General features: G+C 33.7%; 1 protein-coding gene across 6 annotated transcripts in view; it reads left to right on the top strand.

Annotated features, from left to right (window-relative positions):
- LOC106868836 (multiple C2 and transmembrane domain-containing protein 1) overlaps window positions 1–18253 on the top strand; it is a 296877-nt gene extending 278624 nt beyond the window's left edge. For 3 of the 6 annotated variants that reach the window (XM_089351244.1, XM_089351240.1, XM_089351243.1), the window contains exons 10-20: window positions 1748–1889; window positions 2026–2128; window positions 3592–3693; window positions 4259–4333; window positions 5673–5792; window positions 8951–9076; window positions 10451–10498; window positions 11368–11474; window positions 15058–15167; window positions 16245–16342; window positions 17721–18253. In XM_089351244.1, coding sequence (XP_089207370.1) covers window positions 1748–1889; window positions 2026–2128; window positions 3592–3693; window positions 4259–4333; window positions 5673–5792; window positions 8951–9076; window positions 10451–10498; window positions 11368–11474; window positions 15058–15167; window positions 16245–16342; window positions 17721–17789 — 1100 coding nt within the window. In that variant the 3' untranslated portion in view covers window positions 17790–18253. The remainder of the gene's footprint in view (window positions 1–1747; window positions 1890–2025; window positions 2129–3591; window positions 3694–4258; window positions 4334–5672; window positions 5793–8950; window positions 9077–10450; window positions 10499–11367; window positions 11475–15057; window positions 15168–16244; window positions 16343–17720) is intronic. The other 3 variants (XM_089351242.1, XM_089351239.1, XM_089351241.1) reach the window with 1 other exon arrangement.
- The last annotated feature ends 538 nt before the right edge of the window (window positions 18254–18791 follow it).

The raw sequence follows: 18791 nt of genomic DNA, 5'->3' as shown, positions 1-18791 counted from the left end.
TCACAAAGCTTTGCTTGGCCCAAAGTACCACACAGTAGGATTGAACCCAATCCCCCACACTTATCACTGTTAGATAATAAGGGGATCCATTGTGCATAAATATATATGCAGGCATGCTGTGTGGTAAGAAGTTCTCTTTGCAACCATGTGGTTTCAGTTTCAATTCCACTACATGGCACTTTGGACAAATGCCTACCATAGCTTTGGGTTGACTGATGCCTCATACATGAAATTTGGTTGACAGGAACTGCACAGAAGCCTGGTATGTGTGTGTTAGTGCATTTGCACTTGTGTACTGAGATCAAAGGCAGGCTGACAGTGGATAAAAACTTTGTATGTGACAGATGTACTTCTTTTCAATGTTTTTTAAAACTCCATAGAAGTAGTTGACAGCTTCTGTTACCGAGGCAGTGTAATTATCTATGGAAGAGGATGCTCTAAATAAATAGTTGCCAGAATAAAAACAGGGTTGGAAATGTTCAGGGAACTATTTCCTCTGCTGGTAACTTGGGGATTTTTTTTCTCTCAAGCAAAGAGTAGATTGTATGTTGCTAGCATAGAAAGTGCAGTGCTGTGACATGGGCAAAAAATAAAGAATGCAGAGGATGTGTGAAGATTGAAGAAAAATGAAATAAGAATGCTCTGCTGGATGAATAATGATAGTGTGAGTGAATGACATGGTACAGATGAGCTGTAAGATAAACTGAATATAAGAGGATTCAGATGCAGTGTGCAAGAGAGATGACTGTATTGGTATGGACATGTGATGATAGGTAAAAAAAAAAGTGTCAGGATATCCAAGTGGAAGAAAATTGTAGAAAAGGAAGACCAAAGAAGATATGGGCAGAAAGTAGTGAAAGCTGATCTCCAGATGCTCTTTGTGGCTGATCTCACAAAGGATATGGCAAAAAAGTGCAACTAAGTACGAGATACTGTGTTGGAAAGGATCCGTCTGACTCATGCAGGTATGGGATAGGAATGTATAAATGATGATGTGCATGTATGTATTTGTGCATAACCGTGTGAACCAGTTTAGATGCTTTATGGTATCCTTAAAAGAAATGTGCCATATTTGATGACTTATAAAATGCACATTTTTAAAAGAAATCACCCAGGGTCCTTTATGTGAAGCTTAAGACTGACCCTTGTTCTATGATACAGATTTCCTGTTTTAAAGTGATCTAAATTAAAACCTTCCCTCAAAATTTCCTGTAAATTTATGTTCCAATCACTAACCTTAATGACAAAGTTATTTTACTAAATTCTTCCTAATTTTCAAAATTAGCTGAAAAGTAGTGTATCCCAACAGAAATATGGTAACAAAAGGGTTAAATATTACATGCTTTAATGCACTAAAAACTGTTTTCTTTTTTTCCTGAATATGCTCTGCTGGGCATCTAATATGCCCATGTGTCTTTTATGTCATCAAATACAGTAAAGAAAGAGAGTTAATCATTTGATAGAGATTGATAAAATAGGTACCAGACTAAATACTAAGGTTTGTAAAATTGGCTAAAAGAGACCATAGAAGTTGGTGCCCCTGAATGGTCATAGTCGGTGACTGAAACCAGTAAGTGAATAAAGAATAAAAGAGTGATGAGCGTCGTAGAAATGAATAAGGAGAAAAATGTTAAATCATAATATTTGCATCTTACATATGTTTCACTTTCTACCAAGCAAAGAAAGGCTTAAACTGTACTTTATTTATGAATAATAATGTATATACATATTTTTTTCACTTATCTAGTATTTAAAGCTCAAGGTTTACTATCTGCTGATATTGGTGGGAAAAGTGATCCGTTTTGTGTTGTTGAATTAGTAAATTCTCGACTGCAAACACAAACTGAGTATAAAACACTCAATCCCCAATGGAACAAGATCTTCACATTGTAAGTGATAATTGATTCCTATTGATATTCAATATTCTCAACCTTGAATATACTTTTTAAATATTGATGATATAATGATAATGAATTCTTGTTTTATAGAAATATTAAATTCATAACTTTTTTTGTTTTATTTCAGTAACATTAAAGATTTACATTCTGTATTAGAGGTAACAGTTTTTGATGAAGACAGAGATAAAAAAGTTGAATTTCTTGGAAAAGTAGGCATTCCTCTATTAAAAGTAAGACCAATTTTATTGATTATTAACTTAGTTCTTCCTCATTCTCCCTTTTAATTAATTAATGTGTGATTAAGTTTATCATTTAGCTTAGATCATTCATGGTTAGAATATACTTTTTATTTTTCATTAGCCATATCTGCTAGTGTATAAGATGTACCTCTAACACAAAAGGATATCTTGTGGGAAAGAACAATTTTATTATGTTTCATCAAACATTTATTGACATATTTTAGCCCTTCACATTTAAATGACCTAACTATTCTACCTGTTTTATGTTCAAACTGATCAGATCCAGCCTCTCACATCTACCTTACAATCAGATCATCAAAATCTTGAACTACAATATAATGCATGGTTGATTCAAAACACTGTGAATAAATAAGCATTACATTTGACTGAGCTGTCTAAATGTTAAAAAGTGTTTTGTAGGAGAAAATGTATGATTCTATGCATGTAAATATAATGTTGTGGAAATATACTAGAATAAAGTATGAAACCAGAAATTTATCATAAATAAATCACATTATACAAGTACCATATCTCAGCTTTCTTTTCAGACCAGCTGTATAGTTATTTATGTTTTGGTCAAAAGAATTGATATACAAGGTGTAAAACTTGTATTTCTAGCTATGGTATTTTACGTAACTGCTACTGACCTCTAGAGTGGCACACCACTGCTATCATTTTGTTGTTATACACTCATTATAAAATGATAATATTCCTTTCATGTTTCCAGGAGCATTTCCCATTTAGATAATGAACAAATGTTTCTTAAAAGTAACATAGTCATTAAATAATATAAGACATACCTTGACTTGGAATTTAATTCTGAATGTTTTAGGTGCAGGCGTGGCTGTATGGTAAAAAGTTTGCTTCCCAACCACATAGTTCTGAGTTCAATCCCACTGCGTGGTACCTTGGGCAAGTTCTCTACTGTAGCTTCAGACCGATCGAATCCACTCCATGAGTGGATTTGGTAGACAGAAACTGAAAGAAACTCATCATAAGTGTGTGTGTGTCTGTGTTTGTCTCCCCACCATTGTTTGATGACTTTGATTCAAGTCTTGATTTCTTCATTTTGAGTATTCAGAAAGAAAAATAACGTTATCTCTTTTCTTTTTTTTTGTCTTTTAGTTAGATGGTACAAAGCAAAAGTATTTCATACTGTACATACTCACCATTGTTGCCATAATTTGAAATATTTTTGGGAAGAACATTGTAGAAACTTTTTTTGTGTGTCTCTTCGTTAATTTTGTTCAGTTGGTTCAGGTTAATGGAAGCAAGAGTTCTAAAAAAGAAAAATGAATATAAAAATATTTAAAATAAAACTGTGTCAGTCTCCTTGCAGATTTATGATAATGATTGTTAGACTTTGTGTATTTAATTATTTTAATCATAAATAAACATTATGACATTTCATCTATTATTTGTCTTATATATAATTTTGCTGTTACTTTTAACAGATCAAACCAGGAGAGAGAAAATGGTATGCCTTAAAAGATAAAAAATTAATACGGAAGAAGAAAGGGAAAATATTAATAGAAATGGATATTATATTTAACCATGTAAGCTTTTTATTGAAATATTTTCCATCTATCTATGACCTAGTAGATAAAAGCAATATTCTTAGTCTAGAAACAAAGGTTTGTAATTCAAATCCAGTCTAAGTATTACGAATATATTCAGGAAAAGACACCTGAAGATGGTTAGAAATCAAACTGAAACATAGTGTAAATGTAAATATTTTTTAAAAAAAGATAAGGTTGATAGTAATAAATATAATTTTGTATACATTTTCCAACTTACTTTGTTTTATTACATATCAGTAAATACTTTCATAAAAAATTTCTTTATAACTTGCTCCATCTCAGTTCAATTCATTATAATGCTAGTGTCTACAGTAAATTGAAAAGTATTATTTGATGAACCCTTTGTGAAAATAGAAGTGCAATATCATAATAATAAGTATACATTAAATGATTTAATAAGAATGACAACACATTGTATTATAGATATTGTTTTAGATGATGTTAAAATGTTGACAATAACAGTTACATGTTGTGTATAACATATTGTGTGCAGAAAAATTTTGGATTAAATTTAAGGTTACTAATCTAATTTTATTTACAGATAAAAGCAGCAATTCGTACTGTGAATCCCAAAGAAGATAAATATATGCAAGCTGAACAAAAATTCAAAATTTCAGTATGTTGAATTCTTATTTTCATTATCTGCATGTACGGTGTATGTATAAGGTTTTGATTAAAGAAAAAAATTTCACCAAAAATTATAGAACTTCTGGCTTGCTAGTTTTGGTTCATTATTCAAACCATATCACAGTTTGTTTGTTACAACTCTGTCTACTGAGGCTGATTACTATATCTATTTATGCTTTATAGCATAGTTGAGTGAATTACATAGTTTAAAACAATGGAAGAGAATTGTCTATCAGTTTAGTTGTGAGGATAATTTTCAGCATAAATGTTCATGCAGTCTAGACTAATCATTTTACTGTCTACTAAATAATCCTCTAATTTTAAATCTAAAAGGGTTGCCTTTCATGAAATATTGTATGAACACACATTTTTACCTCATAATGAATAATTACAATACTAGACTGTTGGTTCAAAATATATGAGTTGCAAGCTTGCTGCAGGTATCACCTTTGTTTATGTGCAGGTATGGCTGTGTGGTAAAGAAGTTTGTTTCTCAACCACATGGTTTTGGGTTCAGTTCTGTTGTGTAATGCTTAGGGCAAATGTTTTTTACTATAACTCCAGGCCAGCTAAACGAAAAAAGATTTGTGTATGGTTGAGTACATAGTAAAAAAACTGAAAGAAATCTGTTATGTGTGTGTTGGTATTATTATTTCCTTGTCCTGTTATCGCATGATAGTTGTGTATAATTAATTAATAAAAAAGTTTTTGATTTAAAAACTATTTCCTTCATTCTTTTGTGTCATTACTGCTTTTTAATAAGAAATATTTAATGAAATTTAACGAAAATATTTAATGAAATTGATAAAGAACCATGAATATTTAATCATGTTATACTGATATAGTAGGAACATTTAATGTGAAATACACGCTTCATGAATACTAGTTACTGCATTGACATTTGACCAGAAATTTGTGTGAATTAGAGTAAATTCAAAATTGTCAAACACATGAAACCACTCTACTGTAAATAGGCAATAAGTGCACTCTATAGTATTGAGTGTCTCTTTTACAATGGTTTCATGGAAAGTGTGTGCTTATCCTTAATTGGCTCACCAATTGGCCTGTTAGCATTGCATATTTACTAGATATATGCCAACAATGTGACTTCCATGTTGTATTTTCAGTTAAACTTTTTAAATCAAGTTGGAAAACAGCTTGCTTATAATTCAACTCCTTGAATGCTGAAACTCATTTCCTGTGTTTATCAACTCCTTGGATAAGCACATAGACTCTCCAGGGATCAATATTGACCTCTTTTCTGACTTTTGCACTTGTTCTGTTCAGTTGTCATTAATTAGCTTTATGTTTCTGTTTCCTATTTGTAGGTAATGAAGAGAAATATCAACCGAGTCTCTCAGATTGTATCTTCTTTTGTTGAAACTGGAAGGTTTATTCAGAGTTGTTTTGACTACGAGTCTAAACCACGGAGTATCACTGCCTTTATTGTAAGTATTATTTTTTTAATAAGCTCCTTCATTTATGGGTAAATTTTAACAAGCATTTTCTATTTTAATCCAATTAATATTTCATTTTTAAATACTTTTTGCTTAAAACAATCTATGGAAATTATTGATTAAGATAAATTATTGACTTTCCAGCAGTGTTTATTTTCATACAAAGTTTCCTATGGAGTATATCCTTAGGTTTTAAGCATCACTACTTTAATATATTAATTAATTAAATTTATTATTCAAATTTACTAAATAGATAAGACAATTGTAATAATCATGACAAAAGCAGTGACAACTAAAGTTTTACAGATGTACTTCATAGTAAAAGCTTAGATATATATGATTCTAAATCTTTGGAAATGATCAATAAAAGAACAATACAAAACTATTGTATTCTTAAGATCTAATAGTTCTTGAAATATTTCGGTTGGGAGAGGGAACTTCTACCCAACTGGCCTCTCCTGTGGCAGAGAGAGGAACAACCTCTAGATAATGGGGGATGATCATTTATATGGAAATAACCAATCCTGAACCAAACACGGTTGCCTTTTTAAAGCCATCACAGTCACCAGTCAAGTGGTTTAAAGTTATAGTTGAGGTCATAGGTATTAGTATGGTGAATGTGCAGTCCTGAAGAAGTTGACCACTGATCATTGACAGCACTCACTTAATGCTGAGCAGAGGAACTTCTGTAAGAGGTCAATGGCCAGAATCAACAAGTTACCAAAAAGTATTATTGCTAATACTTATGGACCAGTGACTATAGACATTGCTGAGACCCCCTTTGGTCATGACTGACCATTGGATTTCACCTAGAAAGTTACCCTCCCAGGCACAAGTCTGGGCAAGGTTGTTTATGGAAGACCAGCAGTCGCCCATGCATACCGACCTCCCCTCTCCACACCACTAATGTTATCCAAGGGAAAGGCAAAGGCTGATACAGCTTGGCACCTGTGACGTCGCAACTCATTTCTACAGCTGAGTTAACTGGAGCAACATGAAATAAAGTGTCTTGCTCAAGAACACAACATGCAGCCCGGTCCGAGATTCAAACTCACAACCTCACAATCATAAGCTCATAGACATTATTAACTAACAAAATATGCAAAATCCAAGCAAGCTCAATCAGTTGTTGGTGATATATTTAAACAAACTTCTCATTATCATTTTTATTTATATATTTGCAAGTCTTTGAAATGCTTGAATAAAAAAGAAAAAGTTTATTATAATTAAGCATAGACATGGTTGTGAGGTTAAGAAGCTCACTTTGCAACCATGTGGTTTAGGGTTCAGTCTCACTTTGCAGCACCTTGGGCAAGTGTCTTTTACTATAGTCCCAGACTGACCAGTGCCTTGTAAGTAAATTTAGTAGATCAGACCTGTATGGAAATCCATTGTATATATATATATATATATATATATATGTGTGTGTGTGTGTGTTTGCATTTGTCATCTATCATTGCTTGATAACTGGTTTTGGTTTTTTTTAGTCCCCATAACTTAGTGGTTCAGCAAAAAAGATCAATAGAATAAGCACCAGGCTTTAAAAAATAAGTACTGGAATCAATTTGTTCACCTAAAATCCTTCAGGATGGTGCCCCAGCATGGGCACGGTCCAATGACTGAAACAATTATAAAGTAAAAGATAAAAGATAATCTTATTATTACAGTATAAAAAAAAAAAACAAAAGACGAAGACAGGTGGTGTAGACAACAAACAAATGTATTAGTATAACGCTCGGGAAGTGAAAAAGTCTTTAACGTTTCGAGCCTACGCTCTTCCACAGAAAGGAACAAGGAGAGAAAAAAAGAATGTGTAGTGGCTAGCGATCTATCATGGCGAATGCCGGACAGAAGGGTCACACAGGAGAGCTAAGAAGAAGGGGAGATAATAAGGTAGTGGTGATCCCAAAACAAAAGTGCGCGTGCGTGTGTATAAGAGAGTTTGTATGTGCGTGTGGAAGAGGGCTGGTGATCTTATATTATAACCTCCATACCTTGAGGGTATGCCATGGTACATGCCACCATCTATATCTCTCTTCCTTTACTTTTACCATCCCATTTATATTCTGATCCCTGTTCCTGTGAGTATACCCTGGTACTTTGTCACCATCTCTCTCCTGCTTTCTCTTGTTGTCTCCCACTCTCTCTCTCTCTCTTTCTCCTACTCATCCCTCAGGTTGGATAGCCATGTATCTCCTTTACAGCAGCACACTTGTTTCTGTCCGCCTTCTTGATCACTCACTCTCTCTCTCTGGCTGGGTAACCATGTATGTACTCTACAGCAAGACACCTGTCTCTGTCTCTCCATCACACTCGAACCTTTCATCATCTAACGCAAGATCACCTCTTCCAATGCCCCTTCTCCTCTCAAAGGATCTTTGTCTTGCAAGGTACTTGGTGATCCTGCCAGGGCTGGTGCCATGTAAAAAGCATCCAGCTGTAAAAACCATGCCAAAACAGACACAGAAGACTGATGTAGGTTCCTGTCAAACCATCCTACTCATGCCATCATGGAAAGTAGATGTTAAACAGTAATGATGATGACTGATATGTTTATATACCAAAATATTTTATAACATTTTTCTGACATAATTTAAATATATACTTTAACCATGTAACACAAGCCTTCGGTAGTTTTTTCAGTCTTGTTTATCTTCTATATATACATACATATATATATAAGCACCCATGCCAGTGATGCAGGAAAGGCACCTGTACTTGTGTCATGTAAAAGACATCCAGTACACTCTAAAGAGGGGTTGACATTAGGAAGGGCATCCAGCTGTAGAAACCAAGCCAAAACAGACTAGAGCCAGGTGCAGCTCTTTGGTTTATCAGTTCCAATCAAACTGTCTAACCTATGTCAGCATGGAAAACGGATGCTAGATGATGATGATGATGAAGATGACGACGACGAGAGAGAGACAGAGAAACAAAGAGGAGAAAGTTGTTGATTTGAATAATTTTATAACAGGACATTCATATCAGCAAACCAAGGGCAGTCATGGGCAGGATGGTATCACAAGTGTTAAAATTTCAAATTATTCATACTTCTTTTTCACTAACATTACTTTATGTATCTGATAGGAATGTGGAATCTAAAACCATATTTAATCTTTCTTTTCTTTTTCTTTATAATATATTCACAGGTTTATGTTATGGTTGTATGGAACTTTGAACTATATATGCTACCCGTTACACTACTCATTATATTTATCAAAAATTTAATTATTGCTATGGTTATGGACAATTTTGTTAAAGAACCATCTTCAGAAGTAAGTAACCATTTTCTGCATATTTCCAATAATTTGTTTTATTTACTTGTACATATGTCTGAGGCAGTGGAATGGCAGAATTGGTAGAGCATTCAACAAAATACCTTGCAGTAATTCATTATCATCATCATCATCGTTTAACGTCTGCTTTCTATGCTGGCATGGGTTGGACGGTTTGACTGAGAACTGGTGAGCCAGAAGGCTGCACCAGGCTCCAATCTGATCTGGCAAAGTTTCTACAGCTGAATGCTCTTCCTAATGCCAACTACTCCGAGAGTGTAGTGGGTGCTTTTACGTGTCACTGGCATGAGGATCAGTCAAGCGGTTCTGGCAATGACCATGCTCAAGTGGTGTTTTTTTCGTGCTACCTGCACAGGAGCCAGTCCAACGGCACTGGCAATGACCACACTTGAATGGTGTTTTTCATGTGTCACCGGCACATGTGCCGGTAAGGCAATGCTGGCAACAATGATGCTCGAATAGTACTTTTTACGTGCCACTGGCACAGAAGCCAATCCGTAGCCCTGGCAATGATCACACTCGGATTTGCTTTTAACGTTCCACTGGCACAAGTGCCAATCAGGCGGTACTGTCATTGGGCATGTCAGCGATTTTGATTTTACTTGCCTCAATAGGTCTTTGCAAGCAAAGTTTATTGTCCAATGAATGAGGGGTACTCATAAGTGGGCTGGCTACACCCACTGGCATAGGCTATGATCTCATTTGGCTTGTCGGGTCTTCTTAAGCACAGCATATCTCCAAAGGTCTTGGTCATTAGTCATTGCCTTGGTGAAGCCCATTGTTCAAAGGTCGTGCTTCACCACCTCATCCCAGGTCTTCCTGAGTCTACCTCTTCCACAGGATCCTTCAACTGCTATGGTGTGACACTTTTTCAGACAGCTGTCCTCATTCATTTGCAACACATGACCATACCAGTGCAGTCGTCTCTTTTGCACACCATGTCATATTCAGTTATGGTGATTATGTTCTGTGTTAAATTGACTTTGCTTTTTATCATTCCATGGTCGATAAAATAAAATATCAATTAAATTTTCCTATAAAGCATCCTAAATGTGAATGGAATTATGGATTCTTATTTATAAGATTATAATTTTTTAGACTATTAGTTTCATTATTTTTCAGATATGAATTTTTGTTTTAAATATTTTCTTCTATACTACATTTTGTTCAATTTGATTTTCCAGTCATTGCCAGATGTTTTATTTCCATTATGCATAAAACTGTTGATCAAATCTAGTCTAGCTGTAAATGGTAAAATATTTTTTTATCTTTAAAAGAAGTGGAACCAAGAAAGATGGATTAATATTTCTTTAATTATATTTTCATATATTTCCCTGTTTTTGTATTTTTCAGGACTATGTAGATGACGATGAAGAAGAAGAGGAGGAAGATAAAGAAAAGGTTCGTCACTTGAAATGTTTTTGTTTTTACGTGATTGTAATGTAAAGACCCTGAACTAGAATTGTGAGTTTGCAGAGAACTGTATATTCAACTGAAATGAAACAAAACTGCGAAATAGAAATTAAAATAGTTTTCTTCGCCGTCTCATCTGGGCATTGGTAAATCAAAGTAGCTTTAAGTAGGTATATTGGTCATGATAAAATGTGTTTATGATATTAGGCTTCATTTTTATACATATATATCACAAATAATTATACACAGGAGAAATAATTGTTGCATATATATCCAAATGAACATATTGCAGTGAGTCTTAATCAGAAAGAATGAATGTCATGAAGATGAAAAAGAGCATTCAGAATGCTCAGAAATAGAGCAACCAAAGAGTCAAGCCTTGATGATAATTATCTATCAGACTATTTGTCAAATGTACTTTAAAGCAAATTATTAAGTAACTGAGTGAATGACCATCAAATGGCACATTTTTCTATTTGAATCATAAAATTATTACATTATTTACATTTGATGGAACCACTACGCCATATGCCCGTGGGCATATGGCGTAGTGGTTAAGAGCACAGGCTACTAACCCCAAGATTCCGAGTTCGATTTTAAGCAGTGACCTGAAGAATAACAATGATAATAATAACAACTACAACAACATCGAAAAATACCTTAGGAATGAGAACCCAGGTTCAAAATTTCCCCAAGACACCTAATGAAGGCTGGAGGGTATATCAACCAAAATGCTGTGTTAACAACAAACAAGATGAGGACAAATATTCGTCAAATGTAAATAATGTACATAATTCCTCATCTCTTAAATATAGAACTGTAATAAAATTATTAGTTTGTATCTATCTTTTATACAGGAAGAGAAAAAGTCCTTAAAGGAAAAACTACAAGCTATACAGGAGGTTTGCCTTCAGGTACAGCAAACAATGGATATGATTGCTTGCCTTGGAGAAAGGGTAAAAAAGTAGGTGGTATATTTTCTTCTTTGCATTTTCATTGAATGTTAAATTTTATTTCAAAGACAATCAATGATAGAGTTTCATGAATTAAGAAAAAATAATTTATATGTATTTGTTCGGTTGAGATGTCACATTTGATAAGTGATATTCTCAACCCTTGAGTCACTCATGTAACTTAAAAGCCAAATGATATACATATGTGTATATTATCTGTGTGTATATATAATCATACATACAAGCACACATTTAAAACCAAATATATGTGTATATTATCAAGTAAATAGTGAAGCCAAACAAATTCAAAAATCATGTTTTATCATAGTTTCATCTTTGAATTATTCAAAAATAATTTTGAAAATAAAAATTGTTACAATAGGGCATATATCAACTAGTAAAGAGTTTAGGTGGTAGTATGAGGAAAAGTGGGAGTAAAATAAAAGAGGTATTTGATATATATGTGTGTGTGGTGTAATGGCAGATGAAGTCTCTTTAAAGATAAAAAATATTTAACTGTCATTTGAAATAGAATCACTTTCTTAAAGTTTACTTGATTTTCACTTCAGATGTTTGAGTAGAATATTATGAATAAGCATCCATCAGAATATAAACTATTTGTAATGATATTTGGAAAAGAAATGAAATACTGAAGTAAAAGTTTCTTTGGGTATTTTAATTGTAATACTTTTCCCAGAAATAATTATGAATATCCAGACTGCAGTATTAATTATATGTGGTAAACAATCAACTAAGTGTCTTGTAGTTATGTAGAGAAAGTTATTCTAATTGTATTTGATACACAACCTTGTCAGATTTGAGTATCGTTCGTCTATGAATGCAGCTCATAGAACCACCAAAAGGGGAAATTACTCTTGCTATATTTAATGAATGTGAATACCTAGCAAAAGGTTAATAGAACACCTAGAAATTAACTGTAACAAAAGCAGTGTATTTCAATAGAAATTTGGTAACAAAAAGGTTTATACAGATTTTTAACATGTATATCTGAGGATAATTTTTTATACAACTTGATGAAAATTTTTGCATCTGGGGTCAGGACATAGATTGAAAGTGAAATCATCCAAAATTATATTCTTGCTCCTATTTTTATTTTTATTTATCTATTTTTTGTTGGTGATAGATGTTGGATTATCTCTTCTTATATACCTAATTTTACCAATGAAGCCATAGCATTTCAGAAAATCTTTATAATACTGAGAAGTGTCACTGAAAATAGCCTCATTTAAAGAGAGGTGGGAAATGCATAATGACTATCAAAAATATTTTGGAATGGGTGCAAAATCTATTATTGAAATGTATTGAATCACTAATTTTCTAATTTGGTGAAAATAGTACTTTGTTTAAGTTGAGTGTCACGTCAAGATAGTTATCTACTTTAAAGTTAGGATCAACTGTTTTTTTCAAGTTAAATTTCTTGAAAAAGTTATAGAGCTCTTTTTGGAATGTTTCAGTGTTTTCTTAGTATTTTTATTGTTAAAATTTCTGAGAATTAAAAGGCCACCATCCCTTAGAGACCTTGAAGAGTATAGGTTAACTTAGTGTATATAATCCTATTATATCACTAATCTTCAAACAAATCCTTTACTTTATTACTAACATCAAAAGGCACATTAGGAATTTTTTGTTTTGATTTCTTTTTCTTTTCTTTTCTAAGTATTCTGATGCTGTTATCATAATAAAGAATTGATTTTCTTGAACTAATTTCCCCATTACTACCATCTTCTCTTCTCTGGCACCCCTTCACTACCATTGTATGTTCTTCCCAGCTAATTCCACTCTTATATAATGAGGGATAGCCATGTATATTCATTATAGCAAGACTCCTGTGCTTGTCCTATCATTCTTTAACCCCCCAACACTTGGTATAAAGCTACCTCTCTCCCACTTAGCCTAGGTGGGGGGGTTCCTTTTTCTTTTTCCATTTCTTGTTCTTTTTGGTAGTGCAACCTACTTAGAAACCTCACTTGTGTCAGTGGCACAAAATGGAACATTCTTCACTGTCGTTGGCATTAGGAAGGGCATCTAGCCATAGAAACCTAAGCTGATATTGGAAGCTGACATAGCCTTGCCACTTGCTGAATCCTGTCAAACCATCCAACTCATACCAAGATGGAAAACAGACATTAATTGATAATATAATTATGATGTAGTAATTTGCCAAAATTCTTAGTAAAAACGATAGCATTGCAGTAATCATGGAATAATAACTGCAAATGTCAAACTGTTTGAAGCGGCAATTTTCTTTATTAGGTATGAACTTAAAACTAATTGGTATTTTTCCCAAAGGTAGAGCTAATTTAGTTTTTTGTATTGCTGATAATATTATCTCTTTTTACTTGGTTTAGTGGAAGAGGTGGTTGTAAAATTAGACTAATGATCTTTAAATATGATTTATGGAAACTAAATTATTATTATCAGCATTCCATCCGTCTTTACAGTCTAAGTTCAAATTCTGCCAAGTCGACGTTGTCTTTCATCCTTCCAGAATTAATAAAATAAGTACCAGTTGCAAATAGCAGTTAGTGTAACTGACTAGCCTCCACCCCTAAAAAAATTTCAGGCCTTGTGCCTGTAGTAGAAAGGATTATTATTATTAAGGCAGTGAGCTGGCAGAATCGTTAGCATGCCAGGTGAAATGCTTAGCGGCATTTTGTCCATTTTTACGTTCTGAATTCAAATTCTGCCGAGGTCAACTTTGCCTTTCATCCTTTTGGAATCAATGAAATAAGTACCAGTTACACACTGCGGTCAAAATAATCAACTAACCCCCTCCGCTACAATTTCAGACCTTGTGCCTATAGTAGAAAGGATTATTATTATTATTATTATTCTATAGATTTTCATCCCTAAGCCATTGAGCAATAGACTAATGGAATTTGTTTAGAGTATTGGACAAAATGCCTCTAGTATTTAATTACAGCCTTTTACATTTTGAGCTTAAATCTTGCCAAGGCCAACTTACAATTCATCTTTCTGGGGTTGATGAAATAAAATTCTAATCAATTCCTGTGGAATTATACAAAGACTACAGTACTACATTCATTCATTCATTCCACTTCTTAGTGAGAAATAGTATTTTCACTGTTGCTATACCCCCATCTTTTAAATGTATGATGTTTAACCATTTTATTACCAAATTCCTACTGAAATTCATTGCCTTTTCTTCAGTTAATTTTGAAAATAATGAAGAATTAGGTAAAAGAACTTTGTCATTATAAAGCTGGTGTTTTGGAACATAGATTAACATGATGTTTTGAGGGAAGATTTTAATCTAAGTCATTTTGAAACAGACAGTTTGTATCATAGGACTAAGGGCTGTGTTAAGTGTGTTGGTATCAAAATGTTTAAATGGTCAAACAGTACATTCACTGTTGAGTGTTATTACATTAAAAATAATCTAGAAAAGTTTCTGAAATACCATTTCCTAAAAAACAAGGGAAGCATCAGCTTGTGATCATCGTGTCATAGTGAAATTACATTACTCTTTTGAAGCTGTTCCATGCTAGCTTTATGATGTCAACAATGATGACAATAATAATGCTACTCATGATCCTCTTTTCTTTGTTACAGTACATTTAACTGGAGCATTCCATGGCTCTCTACTCTTGCTGTGATATTTCTGCTGTTAGGTGCCATAATCTGCTACTTAATCCCACTGCGAATGTTACTATTGTTGTGGGGTAAGTATTACTAAAATATTTCTGGTAAAAACTAACAATCATGGACTCTCCTGTGTGAGTGCATATATACAGGGTGTGATGGGTAAATTGTCATTTTTAATTTTGTGCATGCACATTGTTTGTTTTTGATTTTGTCAACTACACAGTTTAGTAGGGTCAGTTGGGCACTATCTGTGAGAAAAACAGTACCATGATGCAATTCACTCTGCCAGAAATTTAGAAACAACATGCTGTACTGCTTGGCATTTGCACCAGAAGCTCCAATATGAACATTTCAGAGTGTCTGGGTGTCCGTCTGAGGACAGTGCAGTCTGAGGACAGTGCAGTCTGAGGACATGTACTGAGAGTGATAAACATCAAACATCCAATCAGCATCATGGTGTTTGGAGTGATCACTAGTGATGGCGATTTTATGCCTCCATTCATCTCTTCCCACATGGCCTCAGACTCAACACAGAGGCCTACATCAAGTGCATGGTGGAGGTAGTACTGCCCTGGGTCAAGATGGTGGCTGTCTGGCAACAAGACTCTGCACCATGCCATGCAAGTAGGAGAACTCCATCATGGCTGTCAGACAATTTCTGCGACCACATCACCCCTAACATCTGGCCACCTAGCTCCCCAGACTGCAACCCCCTTGATTATTATGTGTGGGGTGCAGTTGAGCAAGAGACTTAACAAAACTCCTTGTAATACCAAAGATGAACTGAAGGCAAGGATTATGGCAGTACTCACCAACTTAAACAAGGAGACCATCCAGAAGAGTTGCAGGAGATTCCAAAATCGTCTGGAGGTTGAAACCAATGGCGATTTTATTGAATAAATTTACTCTTTAGTATTTCAAGATATTTTTATGTAATTTTGGTAAATATATCTGTTAAAATGAGATATCAGTGTTATTTTCATTTTTGCATAATTTAGACAACAGTTTATTCACCACACCCTGTATGTATGTATGTATGTATGTATGTATGTATGTATATGTATACACACACACACATACAAAATCATACATATATTATAAATGTGAATACATTTTTTTTTTTTTTAGTAATTGTTGAAATTATTTATTTTCAGGCATTAACAAATTTACCAAAAAGCTTAGGTCTCCGAATGCTATACCAAATAATGAATTACTGGACTTCCTTTCAAGAGTACCATGTGATCTAGAACTGGTATGTTAAATCATTTCAACTCAACTTTGTTTAATCTGGAAGAGATTATCTTCCCCAGAGTAATTAACTACTTTAAGCACACTGTATATTTGAAAAAAATTGGAGGTGCAATGGCCCAGTGGTTAGGGCAGCAGACTTGCGGTCATAGGATCACGGTTTCGATTCTCAAACCAGGCGTTGTGAGTGTTTATTGAGCGAAAACACCTAAAGCTCCATGAGGCTCCGGCAGGGGATGGTGGCGAACTCTGCTGTACTCTTCCACCACAACTTTCTCTCACTCTTACTTTCTATTTCTGTTGTGCCTGTAATTCAAAGGGTCAGCCTTGTCACACTGTATCACGCTGAATATCCCCGAGAACTATGTTAAGGGTACACGTGTCTGTGGAGTGCTCAGCCACTTGCACGTTAATTTCATGAGCAGGCTGTTCTGTTGATCGGATCAACTGGAACCTTCGACGTCGTAAGCGACGGAGTGCCAACAACAAATATTTGAAAATTATAGATATTGTCTGAAAAAAATTATCATGTTATTAATACTTACCATATAACAAACTAACTGCTATGGTTTTAATGTCAGACCTGATGGAGTGGATCTATGATCAGAGACATTTCAACTGTTGATCTTACATAAACAGAAAAGAGTTTGGAGGGAAGTTTTATTGTGCATGTCTTTAATGTTGTTATTTAGCCTTGGGTCAGAAATGATGGAGTAGACCTATCATCAGACTTTCTTGTTGTGACCATCCACTAATGGAAATGAATTTAGGGGAAGCCTGTTGTGCATGTGTAGCAGAGGGTTATTTACAACGCCAAAGCCTTGTGAGTGGATTTGGTAGACGGAAACTGAAAGAAGCTCGTCATATATATGTGTGTATATATATATATATATGTGTGTGTGTATATGTTTGTGTCTGTGTTTGTCCCCCCAACATCGCTTGACAACCGATGGTGGTGTGTTTATGTCTCCGTAACTTAGCAATTCGGCAAAAAGGACCAATAGAATAAGTACTAGGCTTACAAAGAATAAGTCCTGGGGTCGATTTGCTTGACTAAAGGCGGTGCTCCAGCATGGCCACAGTCAAATGACTGAAACAAGTAAAAGAGTATATTTCATATATAAATCTACTAGGAATAACTGAAGTAGCAGAGCAGGGAGCCTTCTTTTTGGGTTGTTTTTGTTTTTGTAACACATTCTGATTTTCATTTGGTTTATTTAATTTATTTTCTATCCTTTTTCCAACAAAAGTTTCATATTTCATATTTCAAATTGTATATTAAAATATTATAAGTTAATGAAAACAGATGTATTATAGTTCAGTTGGCTTAGCTATTATTCTTTTACATTCACTTATTCTCTCTTTCATTCTGTTTTTTTTAGCTTCAAAATCGAGAATACAGACCAGAAAATACTATAAATCCAGTAACAGCAAAGAAAAAAGCGTTGTGATAAAATTTCTTTTTACTTCCCTCTCTCTCTCTATCTATCTATCTCTCTTTACCCCTCTCCCTTATCTCTCCCCCCTCTCTCTTTCCCTTCCTCCTCTCCCCCTCCCCCCTCTCTCCTTATCATACAAACACACACATGCGCACACAAACACAAACTGCGAATAACATCTAAAGTTTATGTTACAATAATTTCTTTCAATCACTGGAAACAAAAACATATTCGATTGGACACAGTATATTTGGTCTAACTATTCATTTGTTTCATCCTGGAACATTTTTAAAAAGCAAATTTTACCATTTTTTTTTTCTTTTGTTATGTTTTCCTTCTTTTTTTTTTGTTTTTGTTATCAAATAATTTGTGTCATTACAGATTTTTCAATTTTAAGTCATTTTGAACTCCCCCCATTCATTTGCAATATCATTTACAGGGAAAAAAAGAAAAACAAAAAAAAAAATCAAACGAAATTATCACTTCAGTTCTTCAGTTTTTATTCTCAATTAATTGTTTGTCTCGAAACTGACTTTTTTTTACCTTGTTAAAATATTTATTTATTATTTATTTATTTCATTAAAAATTTTAAAATTCAAACAAATCCTATATATATATATATATATATATATGACACATTGTTCTTGATAATTTACAGTCGAAGCTTAACTCTAATGCCACCTTTTTCCCCTCTTAATTATTTAATATTATTAATTTTGAATAAGGGAAAAGAAACAAATGAATAAAAGTTCTGATTATTTTATTTTTTCATTTTTTTTTTTTTTTTTTTTGGCGGCAGCTCAGATAATCAATCAGCATGTGAATCACTTTTTTTTTTTAAATACATTTTTTTTCAGAAGCTTCATCTTTTTGGGACCTAATCTTTTTGATAGTGTTTGTGAAATGGTTGTTGTTAAACAAAGAAGCATCTTTTTTTTATTTTTATTTTTTTTCAACTTTCACGTCATCGTTGTATTTCTTCTATTTATCAAAGGAAATACTTACAATTTATAT

This window comes from Octopus bimaculoides, chromosome 4, assembly GCF_046866305.1.
Source record: "Octopus bimaculoides isolate indiv1 chromosome 4, ASM4686630v1, whole genome shotgun sequence".
In the NCBI taxonomy this organism is placed as follows: Eukaryota; Metazoa; Mollusca; class Cephalopoda; order Octopoda; family Octopodidae; genus Octopus; species Octopus bimaculoides.
This window is presented reverse-complemented; position numbering and strand designations above follow the sequence as displayed.